General features: G+C 41.7%; 10 protein-coding genes across 10 annotated transcripts; 7 read left to right on the top strand and 3 right to left on the bottom strand.

Annotated features, from left to right (window-relative positions):
* Positions 1 to 86: 86 nt before the first annotated feature.
* Positions 87 to 1,154, top strand: XYL2 (D-xylulose reductase XYL2; the record flags this gene model as incomplete). Its single annotated transcript, XM_037288725.1, has 1 exon — positions 87 to 1,154. One exon carries the CDS (start codon positions 87 to 89, stop codon positions 1,152 to 1,154), a length of 1,068 nt encoding a protein of 355 aa, XP_037144620.1.
* Positions 1,155 to 1,527: 373 nt separating this feature from the next.
* On the top strand, positions 1,528 to 3,390 carry FET5 (ferroxidase FET5; the record flags this gene model as incomplete). Its single annotated transcript, XM_037288724.1, has 1 exon — positions 1,528 to 3,390. The coding sequence occupies one exon, from the start codon at positions 1,528 to 1,530 to the stop codon at positions 3,388 to 3,390; it is 1,863 nt and encodes a 620-aa protein (XP_037144619.1).
* A 220-nt stretch (positions 3,391 to 3,610) lies between these two features.
* MEF1 (Mef1p) lies at positions 3,611 to 5,911 on the top strand (the record flags this gene model as incomplete). The annotated part of the gene is made up of 1 exon (XM_037288723.1): positions 3,611 to 5,911. The coding sequence occupies one exon, from the start codon at positions 3,611 to 3,613 to the stop codon at positions 5,909 to 5,911; it is 2,301 nt and encodes a 766-aa protein (XP_037144618.1).
* A 94-nt stretch (positions 5,912 to 6,005) lies between these two features.
* Positions 6,006 to 6,452, bottom strand: FYV7 (Fyv7p; the record flags this gene model as incomplete). Its single annotated transcript, XM_037288722.1, has 1 exon — positions 6,006 to 6,452. One exon carries the CDS (start codon positions 6,450 to 6,452, stop codon positions 6,006 to 6,008), a length of 447 nt encoding a protein of 148 aa, XP_037144617.1.
* A 343-nt stretch (positions 6,453 to 6,795) lies between these two features.
* Positions 6,796 to 9,630, top strand: PET309 (Pet309p; the record flags this gene model as incomplete). Its single annotated transcript, XM_037288721.1, has 1 exon — positions 6,796 to 9,630. The coding sequence occupies one exon, from the start codon at positions 6,796 to 6,798 to the stop codon at positions 9,628 to 9,630; it is 2,835 nt and encodes a 944-aa protein (XP_037144616.1).
* A 292-nt stretch (positions 9,631 to 9,922) lies between these two features.
* On the bottom strand, positions 9,923 to 10,510 carry SPC3 (signal peptidase complex subunit SPC3; the record flags this gene model as incomplete). The annotated part of the gene is made up of 1 exon (XM_037288720.1): positions 9,923 to 10,510. The coding sequence occupies one exon, from the start codon at positions 10,508 to 10,510 to the stop codon at positions 9,923 to 9,925; it is 588 nt and encodes a 195-aa protein (XP_037144615.1).
* A 278-nt stretch (positions 10,511 to 10,788) lies between these two features.
* Positions 10,789 to 12,348, top strand: HG535_0D05960 (uncharacterized protein; the record flags this gene model as incomplete). Its single annotated transcript, XM_037288719.1, has 1 exon — positions 10,789 to 12,348. The coding sequence occupies one exon, from the start codon at positions 10,789 to 10,791 to the stop codon at positions 12,346 to 12,348; it is 1,560 nt and encodes a 519-aa protein (XP_037144614.1).
* A 1,501-nt stretch (positions 12,349 to 13,849) lies between these two features.
* On the top strand, positions 13,850 to 20,532 carry HG535_0D05950 (uncharacterized protein; the record flags this gene model as incomplete). Its single annotated transcript, XM_037288718.1, has 2 exons — positions 13,850 to 14,521; positions 14,557 to 20,532. 2 exons carry the CDS (start codon positions 13,850 to 13,852, stop codon positions 20,530 to 20,532), a joined length of 6,648 nt encoding a protein of 2,215 aa, XP_037144613.1.
* Positions 20,533 to 20,852: 320 nt separating this feature from the next.
* ACT1 (actin) lies at positions 20,853 to 22,530 on the bottom strand (the record flags this gene model as incomplete). The annotated part of the gene is made up of 2 exons (XM_037288717.1): positions 20,853 to 21,970; positions 22,521 to 22,530. 2 exons carry the CDS (start codon positions 22,528 to 22,530, stop codon positions 20,853 to 20,855), a joined length of 1,128 nt encoding a protein of 375 aa, XP_037144612.1.
* A 454-nt stretch (positions 22,531 to 22,984) lies between these two features.
* SND2 (Snd2p) lies at positions 22,985 to 23,581 on the top strand (the record flags this gene model as incomplete). The annotated part of the gene is made up of 1 exon (XM_037288716.1): positions 22,985 to 23,581. One exon carries the CDS (start codon positions 22,985 to 22,987, stop codon positions 23,579 to 23,581), a length of 597 nt encoding a protein of 198 aa, XP_037144611.1.
* Between the last annotated feature and the right edge of the window lie 149 nt (positions 23,582 to 23,730).

The raw sequence follows: 23,730 nt of genomic DNA, 5'->3' as shown, positions 1-23,730 counted from the left end.
TAGAAACAGTCAGCAGTTTATTTCGAAATAAAGGATTTTTTTGATATACAAGAGATATAACGGAGTTAAGTTAAGTAGTAAGCAAGATGGTTCAAGCGGAGCAAGAAGCAGTCATATTGCAAAAAGCAGGTCTCATAACGATTGGCAAACGTCCAATTCCAGAGATTGAAGATCCGAACGATGTCAAAGTTCAGATCAAGGCCACAGGTATCTGTGGATCAGACGTTCACTACTATAAGACAGGGGCCATCGGCGACTTTGTTGTGAAGGAGCCAATGGTTCTGGGCCACGAATCAAGTGGAGTAGTAGTTGAGGTTGGTAGCAAAGTCCAGAATGTGAAAGTTGGCGATCGCGTAGCTATTGAACCGGGTATCCCCAGCAGATACTCCGAAGAGACGATGTCTGGACACTATAATTTATGCCCACATATGAGATTCTGTGCCACGCCTCCCTACGATGGTACTCTATTGAAGTATTTTTTGGTGCCAAAAGATTTTGTGTACAAATTGGAGGACCATGTGTCTTTTGAAGAGGGTGCTATCGTGGAGCCTCTATCTGTGGCTGTTCATGCAAATAAATTAGCCAAGACTACCTTTGGGAACGTTGCTGTTGTGTTTGGTGCAGGTCCTGTCGGATTGTTGACAGGTGCCACAGCTAGTGCGTTTGGTGCGCTTGAGATTGTTTTCATTGACATTTTCGAACATAAACTGGAGAGGGCAAAGCAATTCAAGGCTACACATGCCCTACGCTGGAAGCCACACGAAAAAGAAGCTGATATTGTTAAGGAGATTTCGAAAGCGCTAGGTGGTAGGAAGCCAGATGTTGTGTTCGAATGCTCTGGCGCAGAATCATGCATCAGAGCTGCAGTAAAGGTCTGCAACCGAGGCGGCTCTATAGTGCAAGTAGGTATGGGTAAGGACGATGTTCTCTTCCCCATTACCGAGCTTGGTGTTAAAGAGCTTACATTTCACGGTTCATTCAGATACTACAAAGGTGATTACAAAGATGCCGTTTCTTTGATTACCACGGGCAAAATTGATGTGAGGCCTTTGATCACCCGTAGATTTCCATTTGCAGAGGCTGTTGAAGCATACAAGTACAATGTTGACCATGCCGCCGAGATTACTAAGACTATTATAGAAGGACCCGAATGATCGGAACTCCTGTATGCAGAATGGTATCATCTGATTTATGTATGATTAATAAAGAATAGCTAAATAGTGTGTATCCGAACATCATCCAAGTTTTGATCCTCTTGACATGTACTCTTTCCTTTTCGTAGGTGTCCCTGTGTTTTTCAGGGTGCAAAGAGAGGCATTGATTCGATAAGTTGAAAACTGAAAAAAATGAATTATTAGAAGCCCATCACACCAAAGTCACAAAAGCAAGTAAGAGAATACTTGAAGAGAAGACTATTGCATTTAAAGGATTCAGATACTAAAATATCATTTATCTCTACCAGTACTGTTGGTGATAAGCTTGATTCTTTCCCAAGTTCTTTCCGTTGTTGTTTTCTGCCACAAAAGGATGATCTTTCAGTCCGTGCTTTCATTGTTCGTATCATTCTTCTGTGCCTCTCTGGCGAGTGCCAGGACTCACACTTTTAACTTCACAACTGGATGGGTTACTGCGAACCCTGACGGTGTTCATGAAAGAAAAATGATCGGTTTCAATGGGCATTGGCCTGTACCTGATATTCACGTTAATAAAGGCGACCGGTTGGAAGTTTATCTTACAAATGGGTTTGAGGATGGCGCATCAACGTCGCTTCACTTTCACGGGATGTTCCATAACATCAGCGACGGTAACTCAATCCAAATGGATGGGCCTTCTATGGTCACTCAATGTCCAATATTGCCAGGCCGGACGTACCTTTATAATTTCACTGTCGGAGATCAAGTTGGGACTTATTGGTATCACGCGCATTCTGGGTCCCAGTATGGTGATGGTATGAGAGGTGCATTCATAATTCATGATGACGACGAACCTTTTGAGTATGATGAGGAAATGGTAATCCAGCTCTCCGAGTTATACTGGAAGCCTTATTATACTGTCACTGACGAGTTTTTAACAAGGTATAATCCCACTGGTGCCGAACCAATTCCACAGAATCTGTTATTCAACAACACGCTAAATGCAACTCTAGATTTTGAGCCTGGTAAAACATACTTGTTACGTTTCATTAATTCAGGACTCTTCGTTTCTCAATATGTCGCATTCGAATCGCATAATTTTACTATTGTCGAAATTGATGGTGTTTACGTTAAGCCAAATACCACTAATTTACTCTATTTGACCACTGGACAAAGGGTAAGTGCTCTCGTGAAAGCGAAGGAGCAGGATCCTCATAAAAACTTCGCTTTAATGCAAATTATGGATGAAGTCATGTTAGATGTAATACCTCCAGAGCTGGTATTGAACAGAACTCACGAAATATCTTATAATAAAGAATATGGTAAGCCGGAAGATTTCATTGTCAATGATTTTAAGGAAGCTGCGAATGAGTTTTTTTTAACAACATTTGATGAAGTTGAACTCTATGACGATTACGATGTTCAAATTACTTTTGATATTAGAATGGATAATTTGGGTGACGGTGTGAGCTATGCATTTTTCAATAATGTCACTTATGTTCACCCAAAAGTTCCAACATTGACGACAGTTTTGACTTCTGGTAAATATGCCAATGACTCACGGATCTATGGTGACAACATAAACCCGTACGTCTTTCAGAGGGGTGAGATTATTGAAGTAGTGCTAAATAACTACGATCCCGGCAAACATCCATTCCATTTACATGGCCACAACTTTCAAATAGTGCAACAGTCACCTGGATTTCGTGAAGATGGTGATTACTCACCTGATCAACAAGATGAAATTACAGTTCGATACAACGAATCCGCTCCTTTAATGCCATTCCCAGAGAAACCGGCCTTGAGGGATACTGTGCTCTTACAGCCAAACGGGCACGTAGTACTAAGATTCAAAGCCGATAATCCTGGTATATGGTTTTTCCATTGTCACGTAGACTGGCATCTGACACAAGGTCTTGCATCAGTCTTTATTGAGGACCCCTTCGCATTGCAAAAGGCAAATATTTTATCTGAGAACTACAAAGACATTTGTTCTGCTGCCGGTATTCTCAACGTCGGGAATGCCGCGGGGCATTCGGATGACTGGTTCAATATGGATGGCCTACCTAGACAACCGAATCCTTTACCAACAGGCTTCACTGCTAAAGGTTACATAGCATTTGTTCTTTCAACGCTGGTCGCTTTGTGGGGATTATATTCCATTGCAGATTACGGATTAACCGAAGTGATTCCCGATGACCAAAAAGTGTATGATACACTGAAGAAAGTTTTAGATGAAAACAATATTGCATATTAATCTAACGATTTTAATGACGACTGATAAAGAAATAGTAAGTATAACAATTCATAGCTTATGTAGCATATACCGCTAAAAAACCTTGATGCGGTGCACGGTTTTACTGCAAAAATTTGAATCTAATGACAGAGACAAACCCAAAAGAAAAACTCTCGAAATATGAAGCTATTCGAGCTGGAAGGTGACAATCCTACTTGGTTATCAGTCGCTTTGCATCTAGATGTTGCTTCATAGGCCCTCTAGTAGCTTAAGAAGTGGACTCTCGCTACTGAAATGTGCGTTTCCGATAAAATTTGGTAGACATGTCACTGGTCCACTACAGAACGGACGATCATTTCATAGTAACTTCAAGCTGCAATCTACTTATGAAGAAGAAGCAGTAGTCTTGAGTCAGATCGCAAAAACACTCGAACCCGCAGATGTGAAAGCAGCCAGTATTCTGCGTAACATCGGTATATCTGCGCATATTGATTCAGGAAAGACCACATTCACTGAGCGTGTTTTATACTACACTGGAAGGATCAAAGCCATTCATGAAGTCAGAGGACGTGATAATGTTGGTGCCAAGATGGATTCCATGGATTTGGAGAGAGAGAAAGGTATTACTATTCAATCAGCCGCTACATACTGCTCTTGGGAAAAGGATGGAGCACACTTACATTTCAATCTGATTGATACGCCTGGTCACATCGATTTTACGATTGAGGTTGAACGTGCATTGCGAGTTTTAGATGGTGCTGTATTGGTTGTATGTGCAGTTTCTGGTGTACAATCTCAAACGGTCACGGTTGATCGTCAAATGCGTAGGTATAACATCCCCAGAGTCACCTTCATAAATAAGATGGACCGTATGGGTGCTGATCCTTTTAAGGCTATTTCCCAAATCAATTCCAAACTGAAAATCCCCGCTGCTGCTGTTCAAGTTCCAATTGGTGCTGAATCAGATTTGGAAGGTATTGTGGACATCATCGATCGTGTTGCACTGTATAACAAAGGTGATAATGGTGAGAACATTGTGAAAGGACCTATTCCAAATGATTTGAAAGAATTAGTTGAAGAGAAAAGACAACTTTTGATAGAAACATTAGCTGATGTAGATGATGAGATCGCAGAACTATTTTTGGACGAAAAGGAACCCACCAATGTCCAAATCAAAGGTGCTATTCGGAGATCTACAATAGCTAGAAAGTTCAGTCCAGTGTTAATGGGTTCAGCTTTAGCTAACACTGGTATTCAGCCAGTTTTAGATGCGATCGTTGACTATTTACCTAATCCTTCTGAGATCCTAAATACTGCCCTTGATGTGGCTGACAATGAAAAAAAGATCAACTTGGTTCCATCAATTGAGCAGCCTTTTGTTGGCTTAGCGTTCAAACTTGAAGAAGGGCAGTACGGTCAACTAACCTATATTCGTGTCTATCAAGGACGCATGAGAAAAGGTAATTATATTACAAATGTCAAAACTGGCAAAAAAGTCAAAATTTCCAGATTGGTTAGAATGCATTCCAACGAATTGGAAGATGTTGAAGAAGTTGGCTCTGGTGAAATCTGCGCTACATTTGGAATAGAGTGTTCCTCCGGTGATACTTTCACAGATGGAACAGTAGATTATTCAATGTCTTCAATGTATGTTCCAGATGCTGTGGTTTCTTTATCCATCACTCCAAAAACAAAGGATGCAGCTAACTTCTCCAAAGCTTTGAATCGTTTTCAGAAAGAGGACCCAACATTTAGGGTGAGATTCGACGCTGAGTCCAAAGAGACAGTCATCTCAGGTATGGGTGAGCTCCATTTAGAGATCTATGTCGAAAGAATGAACCGTGAGTATAACGTCGAGTGTACGACAGGTAAACCACAAGTCTCTTATAGGGAGTCTATCACTTTGCCAGCTGATTTCGATCATACCCATAAAAAGCAATCTGGTGGTGCCGGTCAATTCGGTAGAGTTATTGGTACCTTGTCGCCAGTAGAAGAAGGAAACAAAGAAAACATTTTTAAAACAGCTGTTGTAGGAGGTCGTATACCTGATAAATACTTAGCAGCTTGTGGTAAGGGTTTTGATGACTCTTGCGAGAAGGGTCCCTTGGTTGGACATAAAGTAATAGGTGTCAAGATGTTGATAAACGATGGTGCCATTCATGCTGTCGATTCTAATGAACTATCTTTTAAGACTGCTGCAATGGCTGCCTTCCGTGAAGCATTTTTGAATGCAAATCCTGTTGTATTGGAACCTATAATGACAGTTTCGGTTACTTCACCAAATGAATTTCAAGGAAATGTCATCGGATCATTAAACAAATTACAAGCAGTGATTCAGGATACGGAGAATGGTCATGACGAATTCACTATCAAAGCAGAATGTCCGTTGAGTAATCTCTTCGGGTACGCAACCTCTTTGAGAGCTTCTACTCAAGGCAAAGGTGAGTTCTCTTTAGAGTTCAGTCACTATGCTCCAACCGCACCCCATGTTCAGAAAGCATTGATTGCAGAATTTGTCAAAAAACAACAGCAAAACAAATAAAGTAAAGGCAGTAATCTAGCAATTACGCCGCGTATTTTTAACCCATCATGTACATATCTATATTATATTAAAACTGTATATTCTCGGACTCTCTTCACCTCGTGTAGGTCTCATCATCCTTAATCTTTGATAAAAGATCCTCAATCTTTGGACCCATTAGCGGTTGACCCGACCTCGTTCTCTTAGTCATATTCACCTTTCTCTTTTCTCGTGTCTCAAGTCTCTCTTTATTCTCCTTCACCTTCTGTGCCTCTTTTTTCCCACGTTCCTCAAGAAGATCTCTTTGAAGCTTTTTTCTCTGTTTCTTAATCTGAACCTTTCCATCCCATTTCATCTTTCCCTCGTGTGAATCATTCTGCCTGGCCTTTTCTCCTGTTATAAGTTTTGGCTGCTTCTCAGGAATGCTATAGCCTTCTTCTTTCAGTGCTTTGAGATACCCTTTCTTCAATCTTGCTTTTTTGGTCAGACTTCTTCTAATCTCTTTGACTTTGCCTTCTTTAGTAAACCTTTTTCGATTTTCCTGCTGCTTTGTGGTTGCCATCTTGATGGAGTCGTCAAGCCGGGTCTTCAGATGTGAATAAATGTAGATGATTCGACTTGCGTAGTCATGTTGCACTTTTCTATGAGATGAGACGGAAGGGCTAATTTGAATTTTTTTCAACTAGTGGACATAACTTTTGTCCGAGTTCGTTATTGAAAGCCGTGAAAACAATTTTGATCGGCCTTATTCAGGCAATGGTCTCTTACACGTTGAACAATCAGACGTATTCATTGGCAAGGACTACCATCCAGGCTCAAAGGTCATATTTACTGAACGAATTAAACCTGTCCCAAGGCTCTATTGCTGATCTTCCTAAGCTCTCAGTGAAGTACGGTGGTCGATCATGAGGCGGTATGCAAAACCGCTTGTAAACCATTATAAGAACATTCGATGGAGTCCCGAGGTACCGAAAAAGGTTAAAACAATTCTGAATGACAGGACGGTTGAACCTTTGAAACAAGCCGACAGTTCCGCTTTAATTAATTTCTATATGGCAAATCAAAAACAAGCGCCAACGCTTACCGAGAGAAACTATGTCATAAGGTACTTATATGAAAAGCATGCATTCACGAATGTTGTCACTTTTGGAAAGAAATTTTTGTTCGTGAATGGTGGAGGAAGTAATCTACGGGAGGATGCATCGTTCAATGAACTCAAAAGGTATCTCAAGGCTGTTATAAGAACGGAACGATTTTACTTTCTCGATGTTGTGATGACACAGGTAATTTCTCAGTTTTCATTAAACAGAAGGAGCGCGGTAATTGATATCATAAATAGTGTTTTTGTCGACTTAAATGATTATGTCAAGTCTAAAAATGAAATTGACGCAATAGTACCGATCCTGAAGTGGAACAGGTGGATAAAGTTATTAATGGGTCATTGTGACTTTTCAAATTATATCCAATACAAATATGTCCTCAAGACCTTATTGTTCTTTCTGCGACAGAAAAGGAAAAATGATGAGATATTTTTTCAAAGGTCTCTGAATGCGATAAACACAACCCAGGGACCTTCATCAGCATCACAGTTTGCAACAACATTGATGTATCTCTTTGCGTACGACGGAAACACACCTTTGGTGGAGACCATGTGGTCTTTCAAAGTTGAAAAAGGCTTACCCATTGTCGCATCAGATTTAACCACCATTTTGAAAAGCTATTGTTATTTCCAAAAATATTCTCTAGTACAGCAAACTTATGATAAATATCCTGAGGCACACAATGATCAATCGCAGTTTGATTACCTTTTGGTAGCTTATGCGAACTCAGCAAATTGGCAGGGACTGCAAGATCAATTTAATGCTCTCTTTGGAGTCGGAGAATTGCCAAACATCAAACACTATGGCATTGTAATGTACTCAATGGCGAGAATAGGGGAACTTGAAAGTGTTGATAAACTCTATACGCAATTGTTGAGGAGAGAGATGATTCCCAACTATCCTGTCCTTCAATCATTGCTTCTTGCTCACTACAAGACCGGTGACTTAAATAGCTGCTTTGCGCAGTTTGAACTGTTTGGCAAATACTCTGTAGTACCCTCCACTGCTACTTATACAATAATGTTCAAGGTTTATCGAGGCCTTAGTGACTTAGATGGTAGTTTACGTCTGCTAAAAAGAATGACTGAAAATGATAGAAATACAATTACGGAACAACATTTTGCTATTCCGATACACTTGTGCTCGAGGTTTACTAATATTGCTGTCGCACAAGAGCTTTTCACTGTCATGCTAAATCATTACGATATAGAACCAACCGGGGTTTCGATAGCAGCCTTGATGGATGTTTACATCGAAAGTGGCATGCCCCAAGAAGCACTTAAATTGTTCAAAAGATATGGAAATTTGAAACCAGTGGAGCATCGATTGATATCGGTTTATAATAAAGCCATCAAGGCCTTTATTAATATGAATGATAGACGTAATTGCGAGATCGTTCTTAATGAAGTTGTAGCACGGAAAATTACAACAGATGCCGAATTCTACAATATGACCATCAGATATTTGGTTGAAATGAAACGAGATTTTGAAACCGCTGAGCAGACCCTGGAGCACTTAATGAAGCATCCCAAAGTTAAGGTCAACGCATCCCATTTTGAGACAATCATGAGTGCATACGATAAGATTTCCCATCGAGACGGTGTCTTGACTTTGTATAAAAAAATGGTCGAGAACAAAATTGCTGTAAATTCAAAAATACTACATCTTCTTATAAAGTCCACTTTCAAAGTTCAAATGCAAACTAAGGGAGATCTCCAACAGGCGATCGATCTTTTGAATAGAGTAATGGAGAGCGCTGCTAATCACAGCTTAGATATCACGTACTGGCGTTTGCATCCATCTGTGATGTCATGGCCTGTACGAATAGTGGCAAAATTTTATAGTCCCATGAAGGCACTGGAGCTTTTGAATCGCTATAACGAGTTGTTTTATCCAAAGGAAGAATCATGGTCTAATAACAGATTCAGTATAATGCGCTCACTTTTAGTTTTATCAGCGGAAACCGAGCATTGGGAAGATTTTGATAACATTTTTCAAAAGTATGTGTCACGTATTTCGCAATATCAAAGATTGGGCTCTTCGTCAGTAAGAAATGAAAAATTATGTACTTTATTTGTTGGTATCCTATTTTACAAAATTCGGCACCTGGCTGCAATGCAGAATATCACGGCTTTGCCTCCTTTGCTGGTGGAATTAGAGGAAAAGCGTTTCGTGATAGATAACAATTCGTGGAATGAAGCAATCCAAGTCATGTTTGAAGATTCGAGAACAATTGATGCGGCTCTGAAGATTGTCAACGAAAAGTTGATTCATGGTTATAACTTGATCCATAAATATAGGCTACTAAAGAAGCTTGCGGAAACATCAGCAACAATGGAACAGAAGCCATGGCTGCTTCAGCAAAAAAAGCAAGCACCTCACAGTTTTGAACCAACCTTGTATCTCAAATCAGATGTATATGTGCAAATCATGGAGTCCATGGATCGCTACTTGAATAATTGTTCTGAAATATCAAAGGAAATTAAGACACTCATCGAAAAGTACCCCTACTTTATGAAAAACTATTTAATGAAACCAAGAATGGAAGTCAATGGATGGTCTCAAATTGAAGATAGACATGCATCATATCTGGAAAGTGTTAGATCGAAGAAGAGGATTGTTCCAGCGTCGGAATTTTAACGTTTCATGCATTAGACTTAGAGCTTGAACAGCTTTAGCAATAGTTGGAGTCCTGAAAGCGCACCTTATGGGGCCCTATATAAGATTAGATAAATCATTTTTAGCATCTGTAAATATATTAAATCCTCAATATCCTGTACATATACCTCTCGATACAACCTTTTGAGAGGTGGGGAAGAACTTTCTGTTATTTCCTACCTCGAAAATATATTCAAGTCATCTTGTGAATCAGATTTTCCTAGATTTAATACTAAATACTGGCACATGGCCTTGGAGTTTCGACCATGACTTACTAAGCAGAAGATTTCTTTTCGTTTTTCACATTAGCAGGCTTTCCTGACGTAATAGTAATTGTCTTATTGCCATTTGCTTCTCCGTATATCAACGGACCAATCCATGGCTGTATATTCCATTTCAATTTGAATGTCAGCTCTCTCCCAACAAACACTTCTTCCAGGTCCCACACCGCATACTTTGATCTGACATTTTTCAACTGTAATTTGGCGTTGTCACCCTTTGTAATGATTTTATCCCAATAAGTAACCTCACTCTTTGTTTGTGGCCTCAATTGACCTTCATATTCCCCTGTCAAATATACAAATACCTGTTTCGTATTCCAATTGAAAAGAGGTGACAAATCAGTATTCAAATCGAAGAGTATTTTTGAGTTTTCTTTCGGTTTCCCATTCATCGAGCCGTAGTATCTGCTCGTCCGAAGGTTTATTGAAGTTTTTATATTATCGATGCTGGAAGGCGTCATGAAGGCATGTTGCTGTATGAGCTGTAGCCATGACGTGGCTATGACAAATACGAAAATGAAACAAGCAAATGTAAGTGCCTGATTCGAAAGTGTCTGGATTCTTTGGGATAGTGAAAACATATTCCTTACTACAGCACTTCCGTTTGCAGAATAATAGAGAAATTCGTTAAAGGTTTGAATATGTAACTTGTAACTTGGCGATTTCGATATTCCTATTTTCTATCTTTTTAGACGAAGAGCTAGCCAGATACATATCGAGAAAAATGGAATTTGTGACACTAAGTAATAAGAATAAAAAACGCACCAACTATACTACTTGTTGCAGTAGCCCAACATTACTACAAGCTAGTTTATAGCTCGAGTATTTAATTTAGTGAAGTCTAGAGAAATATTTAATAATGTTAAAAATACTAGGAAGCCCTACTTATAGTGTCAGAAAAATATCAGCAATCGTTTCAATATCGGGTTTTGTGATGGGAATGGATATCTCTTCTTTGGCTCTGTTCATTGGCACAGAAGGTTTCGAAACAATTTTTGAAAAACCGAATCCAATTGAGCAAGGACTTTTAGTTGGTGCCAGTCCCCTGGGAGGATTGGTCGGATGTCTATTGTATGGCATTCTTGTCCGAAGGATCGATAGAGTGACGCTATTTCGATTAGGTGCTATGATATGGATCAAAGGTTCGATATTGAATGTTTTAGCTTTCAATATTTGGATATTAGCTGTTTCTCGTTGGATCAAAGGGCTCGCGGCAGGACTGTTTTCGATTCTACTAGCTGCATATATTGGTGAAGTGGTGCCAAAAGAGAAAAAAGGAAAATCAATGGCATTTGTACAGTTGTCATTTGCATCATCAATTTTAGTTATTTATTACGTGAGTGTTAGCTTGAATTATTTCCAGATGCAATTAGCCGCTAGGCTGACCTGGTCACTTGAAATGATTCCCGCTGTGCTCCTACTAGTTTCAACGATATGGTTACCAGAATCGCCAGAGTGGCTAATTTTGCATGGTCAATATGATAAGGCAGAGGAGATACAAAATAACCTAGCCCTTCAGTACAATAAAGAGAACAAAAACTGTTCCGCTAAACTATTGAATAAATTAGATTTGGCTCTCATTTATGAGGAATGCTCATCAGAATTTAAGTTCAGAGACTTCATTAAAGAGAACTGCTGCAGACAAACTATTATGGGATCGGTTTTACAACTTTTAGTGCAATTTAGTGGAATCAACATTTTGATGTACTACATTACCTTCATTTGTGACATGATCGGATTAGAAGGATCAGCTAGGATTGCGTCTGCATCGATTCCGTATGTCATTAACTGTTTTTTAAGCCTCCTACCTATTACTTTTCTTGACCATGTTAGAAGAAAAGACATTACACTGGCTGGGAGTTTCCCCCTGGGCATTCTTATGATTACAATTGGTACCCTAATGGCAGTATACGGGCATCAAGTTGAGCCCATAAATGGTAACAAATCGTTAATTTGGGCGGTAGACAGAAACACCGGACCACTAATACTGGGCCTGTGCTATCTGTTCATAGCCATCTTTTCCGTGACACTGTCCTGTGGACCGTGGATATACACAAATGAAATACTGCCACCAAGGTCAAAGGCGAAGGCGTTGCCAATCTGCATGTCTGCTGGATGGCTGGCCAATTTCTCGCTGACGCTGCTAGCGCCTACGATGATGGTGTCTTTGAAGTGGGGCACCTTCATATTGCTTGGAGCAGTCACTCTGCTGATCAGCATAGCAATTCTAGTTCTGTTTCCTGAAACGAAGTATCTATCAAGAACTGAGATCGATTTACTTTACGCCAAAAACAAAGTGTCGAAGGCCACAAAGCCAGAGCGACCAAAAGACCAATCCAGCATTTCGTCTTCTGATCCAGAAAGCCCCGACACCTCCCAGCATCTCACCCCCATCGTAATTGAAGACCAGAGGACATAATCACGATGTAGCCACCATAATCGATCCGTAGGAGATATCTCGGGATTTTTAATTATGTATTCTTTTTTTATTTGCCTGTAATCGCCCACTGTAGCTATTTTTGAAATTTGTATATCACCAAGTAAACATGAAGAGAGAAGTTATTATCATTCCAGACGAACATGGACGAAATAGGACTGGTTGGGGTATGGCGGGGTACGCAGTGAGCAAAAGAAGGCACCTAAGACGGAGGACGACATGCTGCAAAAAACAGCACAAAACACCCAGCGAGAACAAGTGATCATGCTAGAAAAGAGAATTGCAGCATTCCTTTACAAGTTTGAGGAACCACTCGTCCTCTTGGCCTTTTTCCAAGTGGTGGGGTGCAGAGCGAAAGCAGGCTGGCCAGACTTCCTTCAACTCCACATCACCAGACCTTTTCCTACTGCAATACCTCAAAGTGTTAATCAGCAAAGTCTGCCATGCAAGCGTCTCACAGACACTCAGGATTCCTGAAAGGGCAAAGAAATAGCACAGCCAACAAAGGTGCCTTCCTCCCGTAGAGTTTTGCGGCACGCATTTGCAGCGAGAAGGCAAAACTACATGTTACTTTTTAGATCTCATCCCACCATCCGATAGACTTGCCTCTTCTAGTGATGATCCACATCGTGCGTTGAGCTGTGGGCATTGTGTTTTACTGCGACTCGTTCTGCGGTGAAAAGTTTTCAATGCCCGTCGACGTATTTTGCACGCGTTAGCTTCTTTCTTCATTCGGAAACGATGAACGCAACATTCGCAGAAGTATCTTAAGAATTTTATCGTGTATCGAGCTTCTTGAGGGGTAGGCAAGAACCCTCGGGGAACGCACTAGGAATTCTTTTCTATATTGAGGCATGACGTGCGGGAAAAAGGAAAACGTTTCTTTTTATGGAAGTTTATGTACATCATGGTGTAAAGCCATTTCAGTTCGCAGCATATCATATTTCCCACGGAGGCGTATTCCTTCCCACAGCTACGAAGTGGTTGGTGAACAAGGTATACGTTTGGAAAAATGGTCGACAATGGAGTGTTCGATCTTTCGTAAGGTTTTTCTTTCTTTTTTTCCATGGCTGTACATCTTTGGATCGCTGTTTTCGATCTTAGTTTGTGAGGTGCCTTCGAGGCTGTCTGTCTGTCGAACAAAAGGAGATTTTTCTTCAATGACCCGACATAGGCAAAGTATTGGCGCAAGTTGGCGAAGTACAGCTTTCACATTCTGATGTGCGATATGTGCATGAAATTTACCGGTAGTTATTGCCTTAAATTGTGTTCTTTCTTTTTATGAGCCACTCAGAAGGAGGCCTTGATGAGTCGCATTGTGAGTCGAAAGTTTATTTCATTACCTTATCCTCGAGACAGCGGGCAAATAAGTATTTAAGTTCGGACTAGAAGTGTTGATATGTCTCTCGGGGCTATGGCTTTCGAGTCATAATGAGTTCTCCAATCCTATTAGGAAGCACTTTCAATATATCCAGCAGCCCAAATGAAGCTTTTGGTAATAAATTTTTCGGTAATAAATATTTTGCTGCTTATATCATGCTTACTCTCTGTTACCACTGGTCTTCCAGCACTGATGAGCGATAAAAATGAAGACTATGGTCTGATGAAAAGAAGTTCATCACCCTCATGCTGTAAAATTACAAACGGTTGTCCCAATCTAGATTTCTCTTGGAGAACAAATCAGCAGGGAATTATGCCATATACTCTCAGCGTCGTTGGAGTTCAATGGCGTGGAGGTAACGTTTATGACTTAACTATCCATGTGAAAGGTAGAGAGAGTATACCAATAAATACACTATGGGGCCTCCAAATCAATGGAATCAATGGGCCCACTAGGAACATAGTGTTATACAGTCTTAATACATCACCCCCCACTAGACTAATCACAGATCCTACGGATTACACTGTAACTTTTCAGGTATTCGCGAATGCTGATAGTTCTGGAAGGGTTTGGATGCCAAATTTTCAGTTCCATTACGAGTATTGTCAAAGTACCGCTTACCAATATTGTCAAAACAAATGGAAATGGGGAACATCCACTTTTGACATGAATATGGGATGTAATAACTATGATAATCAAGGGCACTCACAAACGAATATGCCGGGATTCTATTGGCTAGCAAATTGCCAAGATGAGAGTGCCTGCCTCACAACTGTGACTAGACATCTTACAGAGGTTATTCTGGTAAGTCAACAAACACATACAGTACACTTTCAACAAACAGCGTTGGTTCAGATGGCAAATCAACGCCACTAGTTGTGTATCAAGTTCAGACCCCAACTGTTGATCCAATCACCAGCACATCATTCACAGCGTACCATGGAAAGGCTACTTCCACTGTCGGCACAACAACCCAATTCTCCGTTGGTTCCGACAGCTTGACCACACCATATGTGATCTACACAGTGCAAACACCAACTGTTGATCCAATCACCAGCACATCATTCACAGCGTACCATGGAAAGGCTACTTCCACTGTCGGCACCACAACCGAGTATTCTATCGGTTCCGACAGCTTGACCACCCCATATGTGATTTATACGGTGCAAACACCAACTGTTGATCCAATCACCAGCACATCATTCACAGCGTACCATGGAAAGGCTACTTCCACTGTCGGCACAACAACCCAATTCTCCGTTGGTTCCGACAGCTTGACCACCCCATATGTGATCTACACAGTGCAAACACCAACTGTTGACCCAATCACCAGCACATCATTCACAGCGTACCATGGAAAGGCTACTTCCACTGTCGGCACAACAACCGAGTATTCTATCGGTTCCGACAGCTTGACCACCCCATATGTGATCTACACAGTGCAAACACCAACTGTTGATCCAATCACCAGCACATCATTTACTGCGTACCATGGAAAGGCTACTTCCACTGTCGGCACAACAACCCAATTCTCCGTTGGTTCCGACAGCTTGACCACACCATATGTGATCTACACAGTGCAAACACCAACTGTTGATCCAATCACCAGCACATCATTCACAGCGTACCATGGAAAGGCTACTTCCACTGTCGGCACCACAACCGAGTATTCTATCGGTTCCGACAGCTTGACCACCCCATATGTGATTTATACGGTGCAAACACCAACTGTTGACCCAATCACCAGCACATCATTCACTGCGTACCATGGAAAGGCTACTTCCACTGTCGGCACAACAACCGAGTATTCTATCGGTTCCGACAGCTTGACCACACCATATGTGATCTACACAGTGCAAACACCAACTGTTGATCCAATCACCAGCACATCATTCACAGCGTACCATGGAAAGGCTACTTCCACTGTCGGCACCACAACCGAGTATTCTATCGGTTCCGACAGCTTGACCACCCCATATGTGATTTATACGGTGCAAACACCAACTGTTGATCCAATCACCAGCACATCATTCACAGCGTACCATGGAAAGGCTACTTCCACTGTCGGCACAACAACCCAATTCTCCGTTGGTTCCGACAGCTTGACCACACCATATGTGATCTACACAGTGCAAACACCAACTGTTGATCCAATCACCAGCACATCATTCACAGCGTACCATGGAAAGGCTACTTCCACTGTCGGCACCACAACCGAGTATTCTATCGGTTCCGACAGCTTGACCACCCCATATGTGATTTATACGGTGCAAACACCAACTGTTGATCCAATCACCAGCACATCATTCACAGCGTACCATGGAAAGGCTACTTCCACTGTCGGCACAACAACCCAATTCTCCGTTGGTTCCGACAGCTTGACCACCCCATATGTGATCTACACAGTGCAAACACCAACTGTTGACCCAATCACCAGCACATCATTTACTGCGTACCATGGAAAGGCTACTTCCACTGTCGGCACAACAACCGAGTATTCTATCGGTTCCGACAGCTTGACCACCCCATATGTGATCTACACAGTGCAAACACCAACTGTTGATCCAATCACCAACACATCATTTACTGCGTACCATGGAAAGGCTACTTCCACTGTCGGCACAACAACCCAATTCTCCGTTGGTTCCGACAGCTTGACCACACCATATGTGATCTACACAGTGCAAACACCAACTGTTGATCCAATCACCAGCACATCATTCACTGCGTACCATGGAAAGGCTACTTCCACTGTCGGCACCACAACCGAGTATTCTATCGGTTCCGACAGCTTGACCACCCCATATGTGATCTACACAGTGCAAACACCAACTGTCGATCTGATTACTAGTGTCTCACTCACTACAATCGCGAGCTCAATTTTGGAGACTAGTTCACACGTAAACAATTCTGCAACGAACAGTGACTCTATTTCTAGCGAGATTCCTCCAAGTCATTTGTACACAGGTGAAAACGGTACTACCTCAAGCGCATGCCATGTGGTTTATTCATCATGGACGGGGAACATCACTTCCACATACTCCACAGGAAAAACAATTGAGACTGGATCTGCGGGAATCACCACACTTGCAGATGTTTATTATGTTCTGATTCCTTCGAGTTCATCCAGTTACAACACTGGTGTGATAAGCGCTTCCTCGACTACAGCTGAACCGTTAAATTCGTCTTCATCATACACTAAAAATGTTTCTTCCACAGCTTATTTATCTTCAAGAAATACAACTTTGGTCAGTTCTTCCACCTTTGCAGGCAACTCTTCATTGTATGTGTCTTCTACAGCTACAGTTTCTTCCAGTGATGCAACTTTGGTCAGTTCTTCCACCTTTGCAGGTAACTCTTCGGTGGACCTATCTACTACAGCTACAGTTTCTTCAAGTGATGCAACTTTGGTCAGTTCTTCCACCTTTGCAGGAAACTCTTCGGTGGACCTATCTACTACAACTACAGTTTCTTCCAGTGATGCAACTTTGGTCAGTTCTTCCACCTTTGGAGGTAACTCTTCATTGTACGTGCCCTCTACAGCTACAGTTTCTTCCAGTGATGCAACTTTGGTCAGTTCTTCCACCTTTGCAGGCAACTCTTCATTGTACGTGCCCTCTACAGCTACAGTTTCTTCCAGTGATGCAACTTTGGTCAGTTCTTCCACCTTTGCAGGCAACTCTTCATTGTACGTGCCCTCTACAGCTACAGTTTCTTCCAGTGATGCAACTTTGGTCAGTTCTTCCACCTTTGCAGGCAACTCTTCATTGTACGTGCCCTCTACAGCTACAGTTTCTTCCAGTGATGCAACTTTGGTCAGTTCTTCCACCTTTGCAGGTAACTCTTCGGCGGACTTATCTTCTACAGCTACAGTTTCCTCAATTGAACTTTCTTCATTGGAAACCTATACGAATGAAGAGAGCATCGCCACAAGTGAACGCCATGTTGTTTATTCATCATGGACGGGGAATATCACTTCCACATACTCCACAGGGAAAACAATCGAGACTGGATCTGCGGGGATCACCACACTTGCAGATGTTTATTATGTTCTGATTCCTTCGAGTTTATCCAGTTACAGCAGTACTCCGATGAGTATTTCATCTGTTGCGGGTGATATCTCAGGCCCTTCTTCTTCTTCAAGGAGCACTTTTTCAACTGGTAGCGCATCTAGCTCTGATTCTTTCGTCAACGAATCTGCATCTAGCGGGTCACCCACTGTCTTATCTTCAGATAGTTCGGTCACAGGTATGCAGTCTTCTACAGTCAATTCCTCTTTCTCTGAATCCATTACAATCAGCGTTTCACAAGATTCTGGCTCCTCCGGTAGAGCCAGTTATTCGTCTGCAACTCTGTCATACCTCTCAACAGAATCATCCAGTTCTTTTAAATTCATTACTGTTAGTGCTCCACAAGAGAGCAGCTACTCTAGTGTACTCGCTTCTTTTTCTGAAACTCCATCATACTCCTTATCAGAATCATCTTCCTTTCCCAAAGTATCTTCCACGACAGAAGTTCTGTCATCAGCTGGATTATCATCTACAATAGCCTCTTTGCCCTTCGCCTCTTCTTCAGTAGAATCAAGTTCAAGCTCTTCTTCCACTGGTTTATCGAGTAATTATGCTACAACGGTACTCCCCAGTATTCAATCAGTTTCTTTTGCTAGCGGTGTCCCAACCAACAGCATCGTGGTCACCTCCAGGAGTAGCGCGTCTATTGAGAACTCTTACGGAGGTACACTTTCGAGTGAATCTTCACTAGATGTCACTCACTATACACCCTGGACAGGGACTTTTACATCAACATACTCCACTGGGTATGAAACGGTATCGCTATCAAATGGGGTGGTCAGAACGTCCACCGTTTATCTCGTTGAAACACCCCTTGTTTACTACAGAAACACTACTACTGTAGCAGGTGCTTCTTATTTTATTGAAAGCGGCACGTCAACTCAAAAATCTGTCGCTCTCCCTTCTACGGAAATCCATTCATCAGTACAGAGTGTGCCTTCCTCCTCTGCCATAGCCTTACAATCAAAGTCATATGGTAGTGACAGCACAACTCTCGGAAGCAGTTCATTGGGAGAATCCAGAATTGTCACGAATACGATCCTATCAAGGAGCATTTTGACTGAGGTAACTCCGACTTTGAGTAGCACTCCAACTCAGACCAATTTGTTGAGCTCAAGTAGTTTATCATCAGAATCTCAGCAAGGAGCCACAGACCAATCTTCTCCAAGCTCTCTTCTTGTTTCAAGCTTTCCAACACCTGCCGACCCATCTACAGCAAACACATTATCATTTGAAACCTCCAAAGTTACTTCAGTTTTGCTCATCTCAAGTTCATCACTAACAGATGCTTCTCAAGTAGCCTCATCTGTCTCCTCTTCAACAGCAACTTCATTGGAAACATCACAAGGAGGTCCAACTGCATCGTTTTCAAGTGTGTCATCACTGGAAACATCAGAAATAACTACACTGTCACATTCTTTGACTACCTCACTAATGGATGCTTCTCAAGTGACCTCATCTGTCTCCTCTTCAACAGCAACCTCATTGGAAACATCAGAAACAACTACACTGTCACATTCTTTGGCTACCTCACTAACGGATGCTTCTCAAGGGACCTCATCTGTCTCCTCTTCAACAGCAACTTCATTAGAAACATCACAAGGAGGTCCAACTGCATCGTTTTCAAGTGTGTCATCACTGGAAACATCAGAAATAACTACACTGTCACATTCTTTGACTACCTCACTAATGGATGCTTCTCAAGTGACCTCATCTGTCTCCTCTTCAACAGCAACCTCATTGGAAAAATCAGAAACAACTACACTGTCACATTCTTTGGCTACCTCACTAACGGATGCTTCTCAAGGGACCTCATCTGTCTCCTCTTCAACAGCAACTTCATTAGAAACATCACAAAGAGGTCCAACTGCATCGTTTTCAAGTGTGTCATCACTGGAAACATCAGAAATAACTACACTGTCACATTCTTTGACTACCTCACTAATGGATGCTTCTCAAGTGACCTCATCTGTCTCCTCTTCAACAGCAACCTCATTGGAAAAATCAGAAACAACTACACTGTCACATTCTTTGGCTACCTCACTAACGGATGCTTCACAAGTGACCTCTTCTATTCCCTCTTCGGTGATGCCTTCATTGGAAACTTCTCGGGCTACTCGAAATTCACCATCTAAGACTTCATCTGTATCAACCCAGTGCAATACACTAAATGGAGCTCGTTCAACTTCTTCTCCAGCTGGACGCTCGCAGGAGCATCCAGACTTGACGTCTTCGGGCGGCTCATCAATGCAATCTGCACATCCATCGCAAACATTAGTTTCATTAAGTGGTTTGTTAGTCGAAGCATCTCAATCTAATCAAGTTTCTCACACGACTTCAATTCCAGTGACGACAGGAGACTCATCCTCTGCAACAATTTCAACTACGTCTACATTAAATCCTACTTCTAAGCCAACAGAATCAGGTACTAAGACGTACTCGAACACCGAGCATAGTTCTTTTAGCGCCGAGACAGCTGGCGTCAACACTTCATTTGATCATCTATCTCTACAAATATCAAGTCAAAACGGATTAAATTACGAAACCACTACACTTGCATCACAAGTACACTCAACGAGTTCAGGTTTTAATCCATTAACTACATCTCATTCAATATCGAACCCAATTACTTCTCAATATGAAGGGTCGGCGGCTACTAAAAGGGTTGGCTCGCTATTCTTCTTATTCGCTGCAATTCCATTAGCATTCTTCTGATTCAACAAATCTTTTTTGCATTTTATTCTTCCTCTATCAAGATTTTATCAAAATTTGGGATCCTTCAGCTTCTCATCTTATGTATTATATTTATCGCCAACTAATCTTTATCATTTTTTTCATTTTTTGCTTAAACTTAAATCATAGGGGGATTAAAAACCTAACTGATAATTTTAACTCAAGAAAATACAAATTTATGGAATTGTATTAAATAAAGTATTTTAAAGCTTAATCCTATTTAAGATTTTTCTCTATCTTTTATTTTATTTTATTTTTATGTTAAAGATAAAAAAAATTTCTCAATATTTCCATTGTGTACCTTAGAAACATTTGTGATGAACAATGGATGGTCCACTTTCGTCGTATTCTTGTTTTGAAATCCACATTTGTTGGAAAGTAGTCAAAGAAGCCAAGATAGAACCACCAATCCAGACAGAGTATTTTCTTTCTGGTGGAGCAATGATCTTCACCTTCATAGAAGATGGAGCCAAGGCGGTAATTTCCTTTTGCATTCTTTCAGCAATACCTGGAAACATAGTGGTACCACCGGACATCACGATGTTACCGTACAATTCTTTACGAACATCGACATCACACTTCATGATAGAGTTATAAGTTGTTTGATCAATACCAGCGGATTCCAGACCCAAGACAGATGGGTGGAATAGCGCTTCTGGTGCTCTAAATCTTTCATTACCGATAGTGATAACTTGACCATCTGGTAATTCGTAAGATTTTTCAATTGATGATGATTGGGCAGCAGTTTGCATTTCCTGTTCGAAATCCAAAGCAACGTAACATAATTTCTCTTTGATGTCACGAACAATTTCTCTTTCAGCGGTAGTAGAGAATGAGTAACCACGCTCACTCAAGATCTTCATCAAGTAATCAGTCAAATCTCTACCAGCTAGATCAATTCTCAATATAGCATGTGGCAACGAGAAACCAGCGTAGATTGGAACAACGTGAGTAACACCATCACCCGAATCTAAAACAATACCTGTAGTTCTACCAGAAGAGTATAATGATAGAACAGCTTGGATAGAAACGTAGAAGGCTGGGACGTTAAAGGTCTCAAACATAATTTGAGTCATCTTTTCTCTGTTCGACTTTGGATTCATTGGGGCTTCGGTCAAAAGAACAGGATGTTCTTCAGGGGCAACTCTCAATTCATTGTAAAAAGTATGGTGCCAGATCTTTTCCATATCGTCCCAGTTTGTGACGATACCGTGTTCAATTGGATAACGCAAAGTCAAAATACCTCTCTTGGATTGAGCTTCATCACCAACGTAAGAGTCCTTTTGACCCATACCAACCATGATACCTTGATGTCTTGGTCTACCAACGATGGATGGGAAAACGGCACGTGGTGCGTCGTCGCCGGCGAAACCGGCTTTACACATACCGGAACCATTGTCAATAACTAAAGCTGCAACTTCTGTTCAAAAAATGTGAAGGACCAGCGATCCTATATAGTTAGTATTTTGATCCTTATATTGACCAGTAGGTAGTCTGTTCCACTCAATTTGGAAGAGAGTAAAAGCATTTGGAGGTTACTACCCTGTGCACATCACTCTCAACGTAATCTCGTAAGCTGTGATGGCAATCTCAGATAGATCAACATGTCTGGGAAACTACGGGCCAAAACACGTAGAGGAATAGGGGCAAATAGAAAAATGACACGGCAACGAGCAATTGCTCACGGCCCAAACAGCAGACAGGTCCTCGAAGACTCACGAGTTGCATTGAACCATATCCCTGCGTCGCGTCCCTCCGCGAGCCGATCTTGACAATGCAAAACGCTCTTGTTGCTCAACGCCGTCTCGAAAAAGAGGCAATCAGATCTCCTTGAATGTGATATTCACAGCCTCATCCTCGATCTTGCCCTTTCGATCCGCTCACCGCATATATCTCCACTCTCCCGCAGTCACTCAATCCCTCCCGTTTGCCAATTGTAGTGGACTAGAAATCATTCAATGTGCACATACCAGAATCCATTGTTTATATCAGCAATATACTAAATTGTTTTGTCGTAGACTATTGTAAAGCAAAGTACAATATCGGTGGTCTCCTGCAGGCCTTACTATTAAACAGCGAAGTTGAAAGGTGTTTCTTTCGTCTATTAAATAAACAAAAGTTAAGGCGAGAGGTTCAGTAAATTGTTACTAAACCGTATCAAGAGGTACCGTCTGTAATCGAAAAAAGGAGAACATTTTTTTCCTTCGCCTCGGGCGTTGTTTTTACTGTGATTAGCCATAAACGCGCTCTCACCGTGGAATACACCCCGACACCACACTACATCATCGGACACTCCATCCGGACAGTGTCCGGGTGAGTGCAAAGCGCCGGACAGCTAGTTTTGCAAAAGTTGCAATCCGGACAGCCAGTTTCTGTTCGGCATTCGGGCATAGGAACTGTTGAAAGTGAAAAGCGAAAAGGTGGATCTAGAAAGATGGCTTGCAGGAGATGTAGAACAGCAGGAGAACGGTGGATTGTACGTGTTGTGACGATGGCTGGTCAGGCTGGTAAGAAACAGGCGCTGTCCAATTCGGCTGCTTTGCAAAGCCTTTATAGAGTAACAGTACCAATTGTGATCTTGGCGCTGCTTCGGTCGTGGGCTTCTAGCGGAATCAAGCTGGGACAACTGATCAAATTCGCTTTACTGCATGTCCCCTTGATTGGGTGCTGCTATGTTCTCGACAAGTCCGGGAGGCCGCTGTACGATGCCAAGGGTAAGATTGTCAAAGAAGGCATGGATCTGTCGCAAGCCGGTGGTCTTACGGAATACATGTTTGATGTTATTTATTTGTCACTTTTTGGTGATGCTGGACAGATACTGTTCAACACCAGGAAACTGTGGTACATTTTACTGGTCGTTCCAGCGTATGCTGCTTACAAGCTGTACCATTTGAAGGACCAGTTTATGGGCAACGGTGGTAATGGCAGTGGTATCCCTAAGGGCGGCGCCGCAGCTGTGAATGAGGATAAATCAAAGAGACAGGCCAAGAGAGAGAAAAGAGGCGACAAGAATAAGGTCAGGTATAGATGATCCGCGAGTCGCGAAATGTGCAACACTGCACCCCGTAAAAATGGCTTTCGTAAATAAAGTGGAGTGAGGGGGTACATGCACATACATAGGTACATACATGGCATAGTGATATAAAGCAAACGAGTTACATCTATTTAGTTCTATTTTTT

This window comes from Zygotorulaspora mrakii, chromosome 4 (assembly GCF_013402915.1).
Source record: "Zygotorulaspora mrakii chromosome 4, complete sequence".
NCBI classification, from domain to species: Eukaryota; Fungi; Ascomycota; class Saccharomycetes; order Saccharomycetales; family Saccharomycetaceae; genus Zygotorulaspora; species Zygotorulaspora mrakii.
The sequence above is the reverse complement of the archived record's forward strand: the minus strand, read 5'-3'. Positions and strand labels throughout refer to the sequence as shown.